This window comes from Corapipo altera, unplaced genomic scaffold (assembly GCF_003945725.1).
Source record: "Corapipo altera isolate COAL_440 unplaced genomic scaffold, ASM394572v1 55, whole genome shotgun sequence".
NCBI lineage: Eukaryota > Metazoa > Chordata > Aves > Passeriformes > Pipridae > Corapipo > Corapipo altera.
This window is the reverse complement of record NW_020884882.1, coordinates 1,720,954-1,740,035: the sequence shown is the minus strand read 5'-3', so window position 1 is coordinate 1,740,035 and position 19,082 is coordinate 1,720,954. Positions and strand designations below refer to the sequence as shown.

Below are 19,082 nucleotides of genomic sequence, written 5' to 3'. Positions count from 1 at the left end.
TAATTAGTTGGGCAGTAAGTCGTTGCTGTCTCTCTTGAATGCCTTGTCCAGTGCCAGAATGGAGGACAGGAAGCCCTTGTGGAAAAAAATGATACCTGCAAGTTGGAAATAAACTATACTTTTGCATCTTAAAAAAGTTACTGCTGCATCTTTTCAGGGAAGAACACCAATTAGTCAGCCATGTGAGGTGTTTCCCAGAGCAGTTGTGTGGCCTTGGAAGCAGCCTGAGAGGGAGCTAAGCAGGAAGCAGGCATTTCATGCCACCCAGAGCAGTTCTGTGAGACAGCATGGAAAAACCACGATGTGTGTGCAGCTTTACATCTGTTTGCAAAATGTTTTACAGACTACTGCAAAGAAATCAGAGGCACAAATCAGCAGGAGAGCTTTCTCAGTTGTGTTTTTCTTGGATATGTGGTCCATATCAATGATGGACCAGTCTATGCTCTGCTTGTGCCCATTAGTTTTTTATTCTCTTCAGTGCTCTGTTGTCGACCAGTATCAGCATTTCCTCCAGATGATCCACTGTTTTTCCTCCAGATGATCCACTGCTTTGATGTTACTTCCTGCTTTGTGTAGCAGTTACAACCGTGTCTTTGTTTCTGGGTGGTGTTAGAGCTGGTTTGCCCTCACTGTTTATAACCAGGCAGAATTACAGTAACAAAGGAACCCTGGCAAGAGCTGCCTTGTGTTGCAGAGCGAGCCCCTGATTGCTGCTGGGCACCATTGGAGGGAGAGAAACTACAGAATTTACCCTTTGTCCCTTCAGTCTGCATGAAGATTTTTAATCTAATGTGAATCTCGCACTAGCAAATCTTGATAAAATTCTTCTTGGAATATTTAAGATTTTAATTTACTTTGAAGATTTCTTTAAAACTGCATGTTACATCCTTGTGAAAACTGAACATTTGTTCATCCAGCAGATGCTGACTTGATGATGTGAAGATGTTTCCATTTTTCCCCCTCTTACTCTGTAGTTGATAGTAACATTGTTGATTCTCTTTCAGTATTAAATAGTAGAAAACTCTCAATTTTAAAGCTGCATGGAAAGTACTGTGGATTTCATAGAATCTATCCCAGAATGTGGAACATGGGCTGAGTTTGCAATAGAGCAGATCAGGGATCCTTGACAAAATGAACATGGTGCTGGACAGCATCCAATGGTCTGCTCTGAACCAGTGGGGTCACCACCATGTACCTCATATAGAGTGATGTTACTGGAAGATTTTTCCCTTAGTTTTTTTTCAGATAGCACGTGGCTTTGAAACTGTTTGAGATATTGAACCTGTCATTTAGAATAGCAGTGCTCTTGGAGCTCGTGTCTCAGTTTTTCCACCATTTGGTTTGGATAAAATCTGGCCTTTAGGGAAGCAGTTTGGCTTTAATACTTCATAGCTGCAATGCAGATTGTATGAGTAGATTGTAAAATCTCCCTCGATTTTTTTTTTATAGCAGTTTCAGTTCCTGACAGGTACAGCTCCTAAAACAAGAGTCACTGCTTGTGCTGTCACATCTGTGACAGTCATGGAGACTAGAGAGGGACATTTGTCTAAAGTGCAACAAGCAAAGCTTATGCATTGCTTTCAATGTTTTTACTTTTCAAATGTGAGAACACTTTTGGATGAGTGTATTCAGCAGGGATTTTGAGAAAGTTTCTTGAATTAAAATTAATCTCTTTCACCGAGTTTTGCTGCCAAAAGCAGTTTTAGTGGGGTATGTTTTGTTTACAGCAGTGCAGCTGATCCATGTCAGCCATCTCACTGCGCATCTCAGTGTAGACAATGGCTGGAAAATATATCTGAGGAGCAAATTCAAACCCTCCTTTCTCACTTAACCTCCTTGTGTCACAGTAGAGTCTATAACATATAGTGAGAGTTTGCATGCAGATATTTAAGATCTCTACTTCTGTGAAAAAAGCACAATATATAAGAGTAGAGAAACTTGGCAAGAACAGGTAGCTGTTGAGTTTGTTGTGTTTTGGTTTTTTTTTTTAAAACTGTTGTTAAATGTAAAAGCAAACAGTTATCTTCTAGTTTTCGCTGTGACCTTGGACTTTGAACATCATCAGAAACTCTGGGATATTGGTGTTTTCTCCTAACTGCTCAACTGCTTGTATTGTAGCATTTCTGAGAGAGAAAAGAGCATTTGAGATGCACTGAAGCCGAGTATAATGAATACAACAAATACTCATATTCAAAACTACGAAGCAGAGTTGAAAATGTGGCCTTCGCGTGTATTTGGCCACTGAAAATGAGAAAGGCTGTGAGATTACTCAGCATGCATATGCATTGTATCTGTTCCTGTTGTATCTTAATCTGGAGTTAAAGAACTAAATTGCAAAGCCTTGTATTCTGTTTCAGGACTAAGGTTGGCTTGAATCAGATGGGCTGAGTGAACTCAGTGCAATTGTTAGTTTAGCTTTGTTAGTATTTTCCAATTTTTTGTTAGTATTGTCCCAGACTTACTGGAAATTGTGACTTCTAGCTGGGCTGTCCCTTCCAGCCAGAATTATCCTGTAATCCTGCGATTCTGTCAAATAAACTTTCCAGTGGGAGCTACACGCTGACCTGCCCGGCTTGTTATGGCCTGGTCGGGTCTTCGAGCTGCTTCCCAGAGGTGAACAAGGATGAAATCTGGTTTCTTTTACATCCATGTTGAGTAGTAATGATATGTGATCTGGTGCTGGCAAGTCGTGGCTGATCACTTGGGGGTAGTTCTGAATGCTGTGAGCACGAGGCCCCTTGAGCAGCTGAAATATGTTCCTCATTACAGCTCTTGATGAGCGCTGTGCTCATGTTGCCTTTGTGAAAGTGAGCTATCAGATGGTATTTGTTAATTTTTACAAAAGCTGTCTATTTTTCTTGCTTTGTGAGGTCATCTCAATCTCCAGTCTCATCAAATGGTGCCCCAAGCTGCAATAACCAGCGGATTAGTGTGGGAGGGTTGTTGCTTTATTGGGAGTCTGGGTGACCGTTCTGCATGAATGTGAATTACAGTCCTGGCTTTCAGTTCTTCAGGGGGATGAGCAGTGGTGGGTGCCAAGTAATCCTAAACCTGTTTTCTAACTCTGTCTTATTCTTACAGAAAAGAAAGTGGAGAAGCAGTCAGTTAATAAAAACTAGCTCAATAAATGTTGGTCATAAAAGTTTTCTATGTATTATAAATGGTCTCCGCATGGGGAGAGTGTGTGATGTGCAAATGCTGGTTTGCTGCAAAGAGTCTTCATTTCAGTCTTTTACCTAAATGACTGTATAGGCCTTAAGAGATAGAAGAGGAATGGTAATTGTTTCTCAGGTCGATGTCTGTACATTAAAAACATGCTGGCATGTGCAGGATTGCTTGAAGTGTCCTTCTTAGTGCTGCCTGACTGAGCTGGTTAACAATCTGCAGTCAAAAGGCCAACTCAGCCCAGTTTCAAGTCTTTATTTTTTTTCATCATCTCTTCCTGTTACCTTGTGAACTCTTTTCTCCTAATCCCTCCTTCCCTGCATCCCTCCTCTGACTGCACTAGAATTGCCTTGCTATCTAATGACTGTTTTCTCTTACCTTTTGAATAAGTAACTTTTGCTTCACAAAACAATATTGACATACAAGCTACAGGGCTTACTCTGTTGCTGAAGGTGCTGTGAGTCGTAAACTGAAATTGCTCTAAGTTCAGAAGGTCTTAAGAATGAGGGAAGACTGTAGTGAAACACCTGTTTGCTGACTTAGATATTGCAGGTGTTTTGAACTTTGGTGATTCCTGACACTTTAAGAGAGGTGACACAGTGGTGCTGGTACTTTTTCTCTCTCCCTCTTCTCTTTGCCTTGTATGTGCAGGTATGGAGGCTCACAGTTGGATCAGGAGCTCTGGATGCTTCCTAGGATTAGTACACTGCCACCTGAAAGCAATGCTTGAATAGGAGCCATGGGATTGTAGCCTCAATAGAAGCTCTGATGGCTGCTGGGAAATGTGTGTCACTCTCTTACAAGTCTCAGACCAGGTATTTTATTGAATGATTTTTATTTTTTTTTTTCCACTTAGATTGTGCATCACTGTGAGCAATGGCCCCCTTTTTACGGATATCCTTCAACTCCTTTGAGCTGGGACCTGTGCAGAATCAAGGAGAACAGCTGCAGCCTTTCTGTGCTATCAAGATGAAGGAATCATTGACTACAGGTGAGGTTACAAATGGGGATGCTTTCCTGAATATGAGTAAGTTTTGAGAAATACTCTAATCCTTCTTTGTCTGTGAATGGTAGCAAGTCCTGCTGTTCTTGTCGTGCCAAGCACTTCAACATGAGCTTTTCTTTCAGAATGGAAGAAATAACAATGGTTGTTGTCTCCACCCCCACCTTAAAACAAGGCTTCTTTATTAATGCTTTCTTGTCCTGTGGCCAGAGAGCTCAGCACTTGGTAGGATGATGTCTAAGATTTCATAATTTCTTACTTCACCACCAATGCAATTATTCACAAAATATGTGGGGAAGCAGGTGAAAAGTCACTTTGGCTTGGGTTAAAGTGAGTTGTGAATTTTCCATGAGCAAGGTTTGCAAATGTTAAATAAAGCAATGTCCTCTCCAGCTCTGCAAGTGCCAGACGTAACTGAGGCATTCTGACAGAATTGTTTGCTTGAAATTACTTGCACCCAAGGTTATTTTAGCACCTCTCTCTTTACTCAGCCTTCAAGGACCTCATCTTTACAGACGCTGGTCCAAAGGCTTATAACATTTTGTGACATTTGGCTGGAATACACCACTGTTGCCAAACAGGATAAGAGGGGATTGCTGTTTTGGGTTAGACCGAGCAGTTTAATCCTGCAGTATGGCTCTAGGGCTTCACAAAACATCAAAGAATGCAGGAAAGGGTGAATTTTCTTCTTCCTCACAATGGGATTGGTCTTTCCCCTTATTCCTGAGGGTAAAAGCTGTGTTTAAATTTCACGTATGAGGCATGGTGCCCTTTCCAAAAAATGTTGTCATCAAGCAAATGTATTCAGCTCCAAAGTAGCAGTTTCCTGGCGTGTTAGGAGAACCTCTGAAGAAATGGTGTTGCAGGTATTGCAGCTGCCAGAATGTGTGGAGAGGTGAAAGTGATCTAAATAAATCCACCTTATTTTTTTCCCCCCAGCCATTTGCTTTTGAAAAGTAGAGTTGTGCCAACATTTCCCCTCTTTGTTTCCATGTGTCTTTGAGGCATTAAAAAACGGGGAGGAGGAGAGGGCAGTGAACCTTGGAGAAGTAAGTGATTGAGGTAATCAGGAAAACAATGTGATGCTTCTGTTGTCAGTTTGACAAGATAGCTTTTTGTTGGATTTGCCTGCTGAAACAGGATCAAGGAAAAGCTTATTGTATAGGAAGAAGGAAGTCATATTGCCTAATGATTAGGCATTAAGCCAATTTGCAAACATGTGACATGTTTTGGAGCCAGTAGTATTAACAGAGAAGCAAAGGAGGCCTGAACACAGGAGGGGTTCTTAAAGGCTGTTCTTTGCTGAACACTTAACTGTTCATTTGCAGGCAGGCAATGTGGTCCATGACAGATCTTGATTAGTACAATTTTAACTGCAAAAGCAGCATGGCCAGGCTGGAAGTTGTTGCCAGTAATTCAGATGCCTTCTTTATGGTTTTACATAGGGTAAAAATTCATATAGTGACTGATCAAAGCAGTTTTTAATTGGGACATGGGAATAGGCAGAGTGCTGTGAACAGACTGAAATAGTTCTCTGCCCATCTAAGAATCTTACAAAGAGTATTACCAACTCTTCTACAAACTGCTGCTGATCCTGCAAACCCTGAATTATTGTTAAAGGTTCTACAAATAAGTGCAATTTCTCCTATTCCCAAGGCTACCTCCTGAAGTGTGCCTTTTTGATGAAGGGGTCTGGCTTTAGCAACCCAAAAAGTAGGCCAGTGTAAAAGCCTTGCTGTGCAGAGAGCCTGCTTTTAATCCCCCCTTGCATTCACCGTCCATTCTAATATTCTCTAAATCCTGTTTTGTTTGAGCTTTCCCTGTGTACTTTCACCACAAACAGGGGAATGGTTGTGCCCCTGCTCTTGGCACTGGAGAGGCTGCACCTCAAATCGTGAGTTCAGTTTTGGATCCCTCAGAAGAAGAAAGACATCGAGGTGCTGGAGCAAGTCCAGAGAAGGGCAACAGGGCTGGGGAAGGGCCTGGAGCACAAGTCCTGTGAGGAGCAGCTGAGGGAACCGGTGGGGCTCAGCCTGGAGAAAAGGAGGGAACCTTCTTGCACTCTACAACTCCCTGACAGGAGGTTGTGGCCAGATGGGAATCAGGCTCTTCTCACAAGTAACAATGACAGGACAAGAAGAAATGGCCTCAGGTTGTGCCATGGAGGTTTATATTGGATATCAGGACAAATGTCTCCACCAACAGGGCTGTCAAGTACTGGACCAGCCTGTCCAGGGAAGCAGTGGAGTCACCATCCCTGGAGGGATTTAAAAAGATGTGCACATGTGGCACTTGGGGACAGGGGTTGGTGGTGGCCTGGGCAGTGCTGGGGTAATGGTTGGGCTTGATGATCTTAACACTCTTTTTCAATCTAAATGATTCTATGATTCTCCGATAATATTTTCACATTTTTCCATAGTATGGGGCTCTGGAAGTAGGTTTGCACTGTGAAGGATTTGAGGTTTTTCTGTCTGCAGAGTTTCCCAAATTCAAGAGAGAAGCTTTTGACTGAGGAGGAATGCTTTGCAAGTTTGCTTTGCAATGGAGGAGGTTCTCAGGTGGCCATTTCTGAGCATTTGGGAATGTCCTTTGGCAGGCAGCTCAGGTCTGCTGTCCAAGCTGTGATTTGCAGTGCTGCTGTTGGCAGGAATTCCCTAATAAAGCAGTACAAGGACACAATTCCCTACTCTTGTTTGCAAGAGCTCAGCACAACTGAGTGGAGTCGTCCAGCAAGCTGTTAATGAATGAACACTGAATTTGCCTTGAGTTTCCAGGAAGATTTTAAAATATTAAGGTTCTAACAGACCACACTGCAGCTTCTTGTGGAAGGGTCCAACTATTTAATCTGCTTTTCTACTGCCTTGCTATCATAACAACAAATGGATCATTCAGAGCTGGAAAGGCACTTAGAAAGCACTTTTATTGCAACGAATGATCATGATAAATAGGAGAAATTATGTAGAATGTAGACAATATTTGTTTTCCTGTGCACAAATGGAGAATAATTGGCTTGGCAGCAAATCACAGAGAAAAACTGGGAGGTGCCATTTGTGTGCCAGGGTCACAGGGAAGAGCTGGATGTGGTTGCTTGGAAGGCAACATCATTTTGGATGTGTTGATGGGACTAAGAGACCCAGATCTAGAAATATGCTTGTTACAGATTGTGCAGTCACTGGCTGTTTTCTCTGCCTGGGGTAAGGACAGGAAGAAATTAGCTTAATGGGTAGCAAGAGAGACTGAAGCTGTGTATTAGAAGCATAGAATACCAGGCATGAAAGGGCTACAAGGATCATCCAGTCCAACCTTTGTTGGTGAAAAGAAAAAAAAAAAAATCCATCTAATAAGAACAGTGAAGCACTGTAAAACTCCTAAACTCCTAACAAAGGAGTCTGCTGAGATATTCTTGTGGGAGATTGGGTAAATGTTGTCAAAAAAAAAAAAAAAAAGAAAAATACTTTTTTGATGTTATTTCATCTTTTTTCTTGTTCCCTAATGACACAAGGTCTGCCTGTGCTAGGGAGGACAGATAAGGCCCTGAAATGTCCTTTAAAAAGTAGCAGTCATGGTATAGACAGAGTACAATGTCAAGGAGAGAGACTTATCCCAACATTTCACTTGTATTCATAACTTGGAAGTAGATTAATGAAATGTGAAGCCTTTCATCTCTCAGATGCTGGTTTCAATTTAAACTGGGTCAGTGTAAGGTGTTCCTTAATTTATCTTTGAGCAGTAGGCATTCACTATGATCAGATGACATATCATGGAGATTTATACCAGAAAGGAGCCATGAAATATTCCCTGTCCAGTTGTGATTGACTAAACCAGCTTCTGAAATTCCTCAATGGGGTTTGTACCTCCTGGTCTCTGGCTACGTGTTAACACCTTCACTGCCTTTGCATGCCTGTTTGTCAGGCTGAGATTTGCCTTCCAAGTCATGAACATTTGAACTGAATATTTAAACTTCGTCCCAACCACAGCAAAAGAAGTAGTAAATCTGCTTTTAGTATCAGTATAAGTATTTTTTATTTTGTTGAGTTTAAGTACTAGATCTACATTATTTGACTTTACAATTTCTGTCCTCTTTGGGGTTACTTTGGCTTTCAGAGAGAGGAAAAACTCTGGTTCAGAGGAAACCAACCATGTATCCCGAATGGAAGTCGACGTTTGATGCCCACATTTATGAGGGACGGGTGATCCAGATTGTGCTGATGAAAGCAGCAGAAGAGCCTCTGTCTGAGGTGACTGTGGGTGTGTCGGTCCTGGCAGAGCGGTGCAAGAAGGGCAATGGCAAAGCAGAATTCTGGGTAAGGGAAAAGGTTAATTCCTCACATTTTCTTCCAAGCTGAATGAATGCCATACGCCTTTTAAACTTGAAGGGGTTTAGATTTTCCTAGGTCGGTAGGATCTCACTGGTTTGTATTCACCTGTTACACTTGGGTTTTTTCCACACCTTAACTTGAATTCTGAGGCAAGAATAATTATTCAGAAGAGTGAAAAACTAATAGTGGTCAGTTTTAGCCAATTCAGTGGTCCAAAATCCTCTAATTATTATTATCCATAGAACAAGTGCCACATAGACATCATCAGTGTTAAACTTGCTCTGTACAACCTGTCATGACTTGGACAGACCATCACAGCCAGCAAGGAGATGTTAGTTCAGTTAACATATAGCCTGTAAGGTTATTTTTGTGTGGAGAGACAGCCCAGCAGTAGTAGCTGTAACTGGGGTCTTTGCCTTCTGGGAACTTTGTTGGGCAGATGTTCTGAGTGTCAGACTTTGCCTTAAAGATGAAAACTTAGTCATTATCCCAGTAGGATGATGGGATTTGGGGGGATATGCTCATGGGTGTATCTAATCTAACTGTGGTTAGGTTTTATTTGGGGGTTAGGGTTTTTTTTTCCAAAGTTGTATTTAGCGTAACCCAGGGATACTTTGCTCTGTGCTGAAGATTGAATCACTCTTTCATTCTTAATGGTTTCTTATCTTTTTTAAAGGCAGCATTTTAAGAATTAGTGTCTACTTTCTGAGCACAGGAACTGACCTCAGCTATTGGCTCAAAAGATACTTTTTTTTGGTTTTGCTGGTCTGTAGAATTTGCCACAGAAACCACATGTAATGGTTTGAGGGGGAAAGGAAAACAAATTTTGATGATACCACTTTTTTTTCATTACGGGCAACAGCATTTGATATCACTATGGTTTGTGCTCTCTATAAACGTATAAAGGATTGTATAGACTTTTTCTTTTAAAACTGGGTTCCTGTGCAGATTGAGTTTACTAATATTAGAAACAGAAGCCAAAAAACTTCTTTGCAGAAAGGGGAGAGGGACATGCACAAACAATGTGAACTCTGTGCTGAACTCTTGGGTAGACATCAAAGCTATACACACGAGTAAAAGCAAGAGAATAAAAGCCCCTGACTCAGCTGCAACAGTGAGATATGGAAGATGATTGTAAACAAACAGTTATTGAATATTCTACTTTGAGTCCCTAGAAGGAGCTGTTTAAATTCCTAAGAGATTCAGTCAAACACACACTTCACTGTTGGTATCTTTCTTTCCATAGCTTGACCTACAACCTCAGGGGAAGGTGCTGATGGCTGTGCAGTATTTTTTGGAAGATGCAGGTAATGTCAACTGTTTATTTGTAGTCACTTATGTGAAAAAAGTTATAATATTTACAGTCCTTTTTCAGAACAAAGGATGTAGCTCACAAAAAAATACCACCTGGTTTACTGAGTAGAATTTTCTGGTGTTATTAATTTGTTTTCTAGGGGTTTCTTTGTTATGTGGACACATGGTTGGATTTGTTCATTTCTAAATGCCTTTGTGCCTCTAAATGCTGTTGGATTTAGACACTTTTGTATCTTTGATAGTCTGTCCTCACATTTTGATGTGATAAAAAAGGTATCAGTTCCTTTTTATATGCAAGGAAGTTAAATCTCTTATTCTAGCTTATGTGGGAAACTTTTTTTTGTGGATTGGAGAAGTGGGTCTGAGTTTCCTGGGATTCAGAGTTTCCTGGGATTCCTGGGATTCACCGGAAACTGGTCGTAGCAAAGAATGAATGGTTTAGTATTCAAATGCAAATCTAGTCAATGTTCTGACAAACGAGCTGAAAAAGTAAACAGGCTGTTTATGTCAGAAGTATACACACATTCTTTGGAAAGCAACTAGGAAGGAAAGTACAATAATAAAAACAAGTATTTTAGCATGGATTTGTGTATCTGTGGAATCCTTGCCTAAAGGAGATGCTGTAAACTCACAACTTGCTTGGGTAGTGGTTACAACTTTCCCATACTAGAAGTCATGACACCATTATTCCTTGGGAATAATATTATAATTATAACATAACTGCTCTGCCATATTAGTCTGTCAGTCTTACAAGGTTTATTACTATGTGTTTATAAATAATAAGTGGAGAGAGTAAGCAGGAAGTTTTGAAGCATTGGTGGTTTCTTTCCCCACAGATACATACAGGGAGCACAGTTTTGCTCTCATAGAACAAGTTAATTGTGAAGGTAGCATCCATTTTTGTACCATATGGGCAATCTGTGTAGCAGATACTAGAAAAGCTACTGAAGATAGAATGTGATGTACAGTACATGACATTTCAGAGTTGACATTTTATCTCTGTGATGGCAAAAAATCCCCAGCCTATATACTTGTTATTTTGTCTCTGAAAAGTTGACTCTATAAAGCAGAATTTCAAAACAATGTGGAACTTTTAAGAGTCAGTAGGTAAAAGTGTTTCTTTGAAGATCCAAAGCTCTCTGTTTATGCTGCAGTAATACTCTGGTTTGCATTTAAACTGTTGTGGGCCATTACATTAAAACACCTTAATCTTGGTCTTTGTCATGGTTTCCTGAGCAAGGCTGTTTCAGAGGGCAGTGGTGTTATGAGAATCTTATCAATTTAACGAGACATACAGAAATCCAGCTCTCCTGGAAACATAAAAGTTTCTCAACCAAACCAGTACAAACCGAATTTCTGTATTCTCAGTTGCTTGTTTGATGAAGCTGAAATGTATTTCCTGCTCTCCATATAGACATGAGGAAAAATAGAGATGGCATAAGTGTAAACCTTCCATAATTTATTATTAGGTGTTAGTAGGAAGGTAATATACTCATATGCTGTAAGCACTAAAATAATTTTACTTAAAATAATTTTACTTACTAATCAAAATAATTTAAAAATAGATGCAATGTTCTTGCAGTTCTTCTCATTGCCTTTATTAGGGATTGCAGATGGTTGTGGATGAAGCCTGAATACCAAACAGATCATTAATTCATGCAATCATACCTTAATTGGCAAGTTAAGATTCAGCTGTTATTGCACCTTTTCCATCTTTACTTTGCAACAACTTCCTATTTACCTTCTGCTTTATATAAAATTAGCCACTGATACCTTTTTGGTAACTAACCCACATAGGTGGTGGAAAACTGCCTTTAAAGACATTTCAGTACCTTTATACATCTACATTTTGTGAAGGAAAGTTACTTAATCTGGTACTTGATGTGAACACTGCAAATATCAATACATATCAAATATCAATACATATCAAATATCAATGCTACTGCTCCTCAAAATTATAAACCTCCCTCATGTTACTGCTAAATAGGCACACACTGATTTGTGGCTCATCACTGCACTGCTGTAAATGTTTCCTCGAGTTAAATTTGCAGTTACCAGTATTAGATGAGAGAGGTTTGTTAGTGCATTACAAGGATGTTTGTATTAACTCCATTCTTAACATTGCTAAAACCCTTAGTTAATAGTTGAACGCTCAGAGACAGTTCACATTCCTTCCTATACAGATACCAGTTTGTTCTCTCTCTGACCTGCTTTCCTATATAGAACTCTATGGTTGCTGAGTTTCTGAAATACTAAAAAAGGCTTGTTCTGAAACTGGTATTGCAGTTGTTCCCTAGTTTATTCGAAGGCATTGCCACTGTTAGTATCTTTGAGTTATAGGAGCTACCTTTTGTTTGAAAATCTCCAAGCACTTTGCAAAAGTCACTAATTCTTTCTGTGGCTTGTTTTACAAACTAAAGCTGCTGTTTTTCAAACCTTCCTTCTGAGTAGCAAAACACCCTGCCATCTTTAGAGAAAACTGCTTTCCTCTGCTTCGAAGGTACAGAGCAGTATTGAGAAATGAGCATGTTATCACTCCACTAATAAGTATATTATTAGAGAAGAAAAATCATGGAATCATGGTATTAAAAGTTCCTCCATGATAGGCTACAATGAGACTTTTCATCTGTGTATTGTTTGTGAAGACTGAGGCCTGGCCAGTTAATTTAGGGCTATGTATGAAAAGTCTTCCAAGTCTTACAGGTCTTTTTGCTTTCTAGACCTTGTAAAATGGGGACTGCAGAGCCTTGACTTAGAACTGTCAAAGAATTTCTTTTGTCTTCTGTCCTGTGATTTGAGTATAAGCTTGTGCTGGAAATTTTAAAGTCTTTTTCTTCTGGTACGTGAAACGTGAGAACAAAGGTGTTGACCTCAATTTCAATTTCAGAACATTGTTTTCCTTCTGTCCCTCCTTCTCTAGTTGTAGTATTGAAACTAGGTTATAATTCTCTAAAGCAGCTTTAGTTTTAATAGGTGGGAGTTGCAATACGTTTAATGCTTTGCTTGATCTTTGTTTATTCAAATGTAGTTAATGACCTTATCCAGTAAGAAAACCCAGGACCTCACTCTGCTGAGTGTCTTGTGCAGTGTTAGCAGCTTTGGAAGTGTGCTTGTGTCTTGGGTTCAGTTTCTGAATTGCTGTTTTGCTGCCTTTAGCTGCAGAAAGGGTTAGTGAGTTCTTTCCTTAAAATGCCATTGGAAGTACCAGAAGGTGAGTAATTTGTGTGTGAACTTTTGATATCTCAAGTGTCTGACTTAAGGGAGAGGAACATGAGCCATAGATTTTGAATGTGTTTTTCTCTGTGTGTCAAGATGAATGTTGGGGAATCATGAGATTTCAGAATTTTCCTGAGTTACCTTTTAAAAACAATAGGGTAAATAACAGATTTGCTGTCACAGTCTGCATATTGTCTAAATTAAGATCTGAAGAAAGGTTCTCTATGGATGAGGTGTATTGTAGAAGCATTGTCACATTATTAGTATATAATGGTGATGAGGGCTGAAAAGCCCTCTTATAATTGTACATGGGGATGTTGGTATGACTTGATTATTTAACTGAGAAAATACTATTTCTAGAAATTTGGCAAATGTGGTGGTTATTCAGCAGCACCTAGCATCTGCTTTAATCTGCTCCCAGAAGTGCAATTGCATGAATTTAATAAAAACATCTTCTGGCTTTATTTTCTGATTTTCTTTAAGAAAATGAGACGTTTGCAGATGTGGTGATTTCATAAACACCAGGTTGGTAGTGTTTGTGGTTGGTAAGGTAGATAACATGCTGTGTGGAGCAGAGAAAATTTGATACAGTTCATATGTTCGGTAGAAATTTGACTTAGATGCTCCATGTCTAAAGGTTAGTTTTACTGTGCCTTTGTAATTTGAAAAAGAAAAAAGGGAACTTATCTTCTAGTTTATTCCCTGTTTTACCACAACAAATGAGATATCAGGTGTCTCTGCAGAAGGGTTATATAAAGCACTTACTGAAGTGTAAAATAAGAAGTGCTCTGTCCGCTGAGCCTGGGCCGTGTTCGCGCAGCAGCTCTGAGCGGGTGTGAGCGCTACAAAGGCTGCAGTGTGGGGTTTTTTTATTCCTGGATTGAAAAGCAGGGCTTGTTAAAACTCTGGTGTTTTGTTTTAGCACTTTTCTAGAAGGTCGTTGGCATCATTAATGCCTCAGAAAGGCTGGTTCAGCAGAGACACCCTAAAGCAGCTGCAGAGCAGCCCCTCAGTGCTCTGCGAGTGTCGGGCAGGACAGCGGGAGGTGCTGGCTCAGGGGCCAGGCAGGACTTCATTAAACTGTGGAAGGCCAGGCTGGACAGGGCTTTGAGCAACCTGGTCTGGTGGAAGGTGTCCCTGCCCATGGCAGGGCAGTGGAACTAGGTGGTCTTGATGGTACCTTCCAGCCCAAACCATTCTGGGATCCTCTTCAGAGGAGCCGGCAAGAAGCCCATGTCCCGTGAGTGTCCCAGGCTCTGCAGAGCAGAGTGTAACTTATTTGTCGTGTATCTTACAGTGGAAATGTGCACACTGTCACATGTAGCACACACACCTTTTCACGAGGTGCTACTGAGAGTTTGTAACAGCGTTTTTGACCATTTGTGCTAAAGTTTGTAGTATAACCGCATGGCGCCAAGGTAGGTAATTTGAGATTATGTGCCAGCCTTCAGAGACAATAGTATTGGCCTCTACAATAAGCAAATTATTGGTATTTCTACTTAAATATCAGCAATGTAAAATCCACAGGTACTGAGAATGAAGGAGAAAGTTTTGTTTCGTTTTAAAAAAAAAAGAAAATACAAATCACTATCAGTACTCTGTAAATGAAATGTTGTGATGATCACAGAGACCACAATGATTTAACATAGCAAGTTCATGTCACAGAATTGTAGGCTTTTGGGAAACTTTTATTTCTGTAAATGGTTTTTTTTGCTGGGTTTTTTTTTTAAAGATGATCTTTAAAGCAATCCTCTCCAGGACCAGGTTAAAGAGCAATTTTCCACTGAGACAGTTCATGCTAAGAAAGTCTCCTATGTGAGGAACAAGCTTTCCCTTTTAATGATTGCTCTATGAGATTAATGTTTTTCTTGACCTGAAGGTGCACTTAAATTTCAAACAAAGCCAAATGCAAGGCTGTAGAACAGCAGAAGGAGACAGACAGTGAACAGAAATGTTAGTTGGTTTTGCAATTTATTATGCAGTTTCAGGCAAATCTCAACCTGAGCCATCAGTCAGCTCATAAAACGCTTTACCTGTCCCTGTTTGAAGTGAAGTCCCAGTTCCCAGTCTCTGGCAGTAGCACTGTTATCTTTCCTCTGCTCACAAACAGCACCGTGAAATGAGCAGGTTAAAATGAAAAATGAACTCTGAAGACGGTAAATATTTTTTCAATTCTTTCTTTTTAAATAACTACTGGGGTTATTCTGATGTTGTTTTCTTTTGTCCTTGGGCTTTTGAGGTTCAGTTGAGACAGTTTGACATCTCACCTTGAGATTTATTACAGTTCAGCAGAGCCCTGGCAATATTGCTTTAGTAAACGTTTTCCAGGCAATGGGTTGGGTGTTGTGTTAGTGGCTGTGAGGGCTGTGAAATGTTCAGCAGGACTGCTCCTGCCATTAAATAGTGAATACAGTGGTTGTTTACAGCATGTCTGGAGAGCTGCACTGTCAATTCACAGCTGTGCTTAATGGTTTCTTAATGAATATACAGCATGGAGGCGTTCTGGGGGCTTTTGTCAGATCAACTGCAAGTTCTGAGAAGGGACCTTGAAATACATTAATGTGTCAGTGATAAATATTAACCACAGCTCTCAATAGAGGAAATAGATTATGTTTAATGGTGTGTGCTGGGTTCAAAATGATTAATTTCAAGTCCAGGCCATAGAGGTCACCTAGATTCTAGTTGCTGATTCAGCTGCTTTGTACATGACTCTTCCTGACCATGTGCTAGTTCATGACACACATTTTATCAATGAGAATCCTGACTTGCTTGGAGAGGGAAGCAAAGTTTTCCCTTTGTGTTTCTCCCTCTCCCCTATCTCCACCCTGCATCCATACAGTTGCTGTGAAATTTACTTCCCTGCAATTGTTAGTTGTCTCTGCATCTTTGAAATTAAGCCTTTATTCCCCAGTTGAGTCCATCCTTGACTGAACTGCTTGAAACTTTTCTGGAGCAATACACATTAAAGTTAATTTACACTTTAGAGATAACTTGTTAAACATGCCCATAGTAAATTGGAACGAGCTACACTATCATTTCATAACCACCTCAGCTTCAGGTGCACTTGACTTACAGCTGCTCTCTAAACCTCTCAGCTGCTTCTGAACCAAAATACAAAAATGTCTCCAGCTATACTTGGATATATTGGTTGGTTTTGGCAAAGGTATTTAATAAGGCAGCTGGTTGTGAAGCCTGTGTGTTCTCATGTGCAGATTTTGAAGTTTTGCTGTGCTCAAGGATTCTTCCCTGTTAAAGTATGTGTGCAAAGAGAAAAAAAAAAAAAAAAGAGGGAAAAATTTGAAGTGATTAGTTTATTAATTGCTCTCTCAAAAAAAAAAAAAATGCCAGTCTCTTTAAGTTTGGTATCAGTGCTCTAGGCAGGGAGGAAACACCGCTGTTTCCCTTATGTTGATCAAGTTTTGTCAGAGACTTCTGCACACAGTACTGGCAATTGCTCCAAGGATTTTAGCATGAGAAGCCAGTTTAGCATGAACATCCAGTTCACATGTAAGTTCCTCACTAAACACTTGGTTTTACTTGTGTTATGGAATAGGTGCCATAAAGCAAAACGTCTTTCTCTGTTCTGTTGCTGTTACTGATTAAATCTTCCTTACAAAGACATCTTTTTCATGCAACAAACAGTACAAAGCATTGCTGACTCTCAACCACCTTCCTTGCTCACACACTTCTGATGTGTGGTTTCCCTGAAGCATTTGAGGAGCAGTGGGTGAGGTCTGTGTATTTGCTCAGCAGGATTAAACAAAGAGATAGGACTGTTTGCAGACTTCCACAAGCTGAAGTGCAGCAGCTGATGAGAGTTTTTGTTGGGTGAACTCAGTAGCCTGTTTGAAGAACAAAAATGAATCCTGTTCCTGCGGGGGCAGAGGTAACTCAGGGGCATGCACAGTGCCAGGGTGTCACAGTGCACACTGTGAGCTCCTTTCAGAGGGTGTCAGGATGGGTTTTTCTCCGAACCAGGTTGCCAGTTTCTCAGAAAAGTGCATTAATACCTGGTAGCAAAACTCTGGGATCTCTTCTGAACTTTGTTCTCACTAATATGCTTAATCTTCCCTTAATCCCTGAGTTGATGTTGTCCTTTCTTTTCTAAGGCAGTACATGCTGCTGCTGTCTGGCTGCAGCTGGCTGACAGATAAATTAGTTTGGGACACTCGGAATGGTGTCAAATGATGGATTGTATTCCAGGTTCAGGGGTCTAATGAAATAGCAGTGGTGGCAGCCAGCTAATAAAATGACAAGAACCAAGTGCAGCCAGCAGCAAGAAAGCCAGAGCTCCTGGGTAACTTCCTAGTAAGCTCAGGCATTGCAGTGAGTGTGACTTGGCAAAGGAAAACAAATCTGCTTCTATCAGTACAAAAAGCAAGGCTTCCACTGATTTTGATAACAGGCAGCAATGCGATGGAGCAAAGTAAGAAAACTTTTGTACTGACAATGGGAAAAATGCTCTTCTGGCTTTTTCCTTACTCTGTTGCTGTGGCAATTCCCAGCCTGCAAATGGCAAGATCCCTTTGCCCTAAGCTTTGCTGCTGGGAGATGGGAGGGGAGAGGAATGGGACTGAGACACGTTGACAGATCATCAGTGTTATGAGGCAGCAAAATCTAAATGTCTGACTGAAAATCTCATTTGTCCTCACGGTTTACTGCTCCTGGAGGCTGGAAGAAAGCCATCTTCCAGTAGTATGGTCTGATGGTGACTCAGAAGGTCCTGCAGCACTTCACCTGAAGTTCTGCTGTAGTCCTGGTTCAGGAGGGCACGTGGAGCAGCAGAATGGAAAGGCTTCTGCTGACCCTCCTGCTTCCAATAAAATGTTTATTTATCTTAAACATAAATCACATTACATATAGGAGCTTAGATTTTTTTCAAAAAACAACTGTGGTTGTCATTTCTCTAGCAAAACTGTGCTCCATTCCAGCTTTTTCCCCTCAGCTCATCTGCTGAAGGCTTTTTCTGCATAGGCAGGAGCTGCGAAGTGGTTGCAGGCATGGACATGGAGACACCTTAGGAAGCATTGTGTGCTTGTGTTCCACCCTTGTTGGGCTGAAAGTCTGCAGAATGCAGGTGTAAAATAAACAGAAACACTATTCTGAAACAGCAAACCAAACTGAACGTTTGGGAGAAGCAAATATTAATCTTTGTAATGCCTGTAAGTATTAAAAGTGTGTCTTCTTGTCCCCCTTAGACTGCAAACAGTCAATGAAGGAAGACGAGGGGACAGTAACTATTAACAGGAGAGGAGCCATCAAACAAGCCAAAATCCACTACATCAAAAATCATGAGTTTATTGCCACCTTCTTTGGACAACCTACATTTTGCTCTGTCTGCAAAGACTTTGTATGGTAAGAAGGAAAAATTAAGTTTCCTCCACCCCCAAATAACTGCAAAATTCACTTCAGGTACATGGAGATAAAACATGACACATAAATTCATTTGTGTTTGGAAACTACAGTTGTCTCTTTCACATTAAAAACCAGAACTTGAATATCTTTGCCACTGAAATGATTGAAAAAATTCCATCAGCATCAAGTGAGATCTGGCCTATAATCAACAGCAGCTCTGTCACAAGAGAATGGGGTGGGTGGATCTGAGAAAATAATGCTCAGACTTTGAGATGTGAAGTGGCTGATGGCAGAGTAAAGACCCATAGGGGACCAGAAGTTGGATCCCTTTCACAGTAAAGCTGTTTTTGTCCTAAGGCAGATCAGGAGGATTTCCTATGTGATTGAAATCTTGTCATTTCTGGGTCCCCCTCCTAATTTGCTGGTCTGTCAAAACACAGTACCTTACCTTCTAAACCTTGCTTTCCTAAGACAGAGGATTCTGATTAGCAGAATTTAGACCAGTTTATTAATAGGAAAAAATATTCCCATAGACAAAGGATTAATTGGTTGACACGGTAAAAATAATAATAATTTAAAAAAAAACCCCTATCTTTTATTCCTGTAAATGTATGGTTTTTTATTTCCTTCTTTAACTTTTTTTTTTCAGGGGACTCAACAAGCAGGGATACAAATGTAGGCGTAAGTTGATTTTTTTTTTTTTTACATTT

The 19,082-nt window shown here is 40.4% G+C and overlaps 1 protein-coding gene across 3 annotated transcripts in view; it reads left to right on the top strand.

Annotated features, from left to right (window-relative positions):
- Positions 1–19,082, top strand: part of PRKCD (protein kinase C delta) — a 60,764-nt gene that overhangs the window by 28,705 nt on the left and 12,977 nt on the right. For 2 of the 3 annotated variants that reach the window (XM_027640071.1, XM_027640070.1), the window contains exons 2-6: positions 4,022–4,156; positions 8,273–8,472; positions 9,734–9,794; positions 18,216–18,372; positions 19,022–19,053. In XM_027640071.1, the coding sequence (XP_027495872.1) occupies positions 4,042–4,156; positions 8,273–8,472; positions 9,734–9,794; positions 18,216–18,372; positions 19,022–19,053 (565 nt within the window). In that variant the 5' untranslated portion in view covers positions 4,022–4,041. Of the gene's footprint in view, positions 1–4,021; positions 4,157–8,272; positions 8,473–9,733; positions 9,795–12,883; positions 13,013–18,215; positions 18,373–19,021; positions 19,054–19,082 lie in introns of those variants that run through there. The other variant, XM_027640072.1, reaches the window with a different exon arrangement.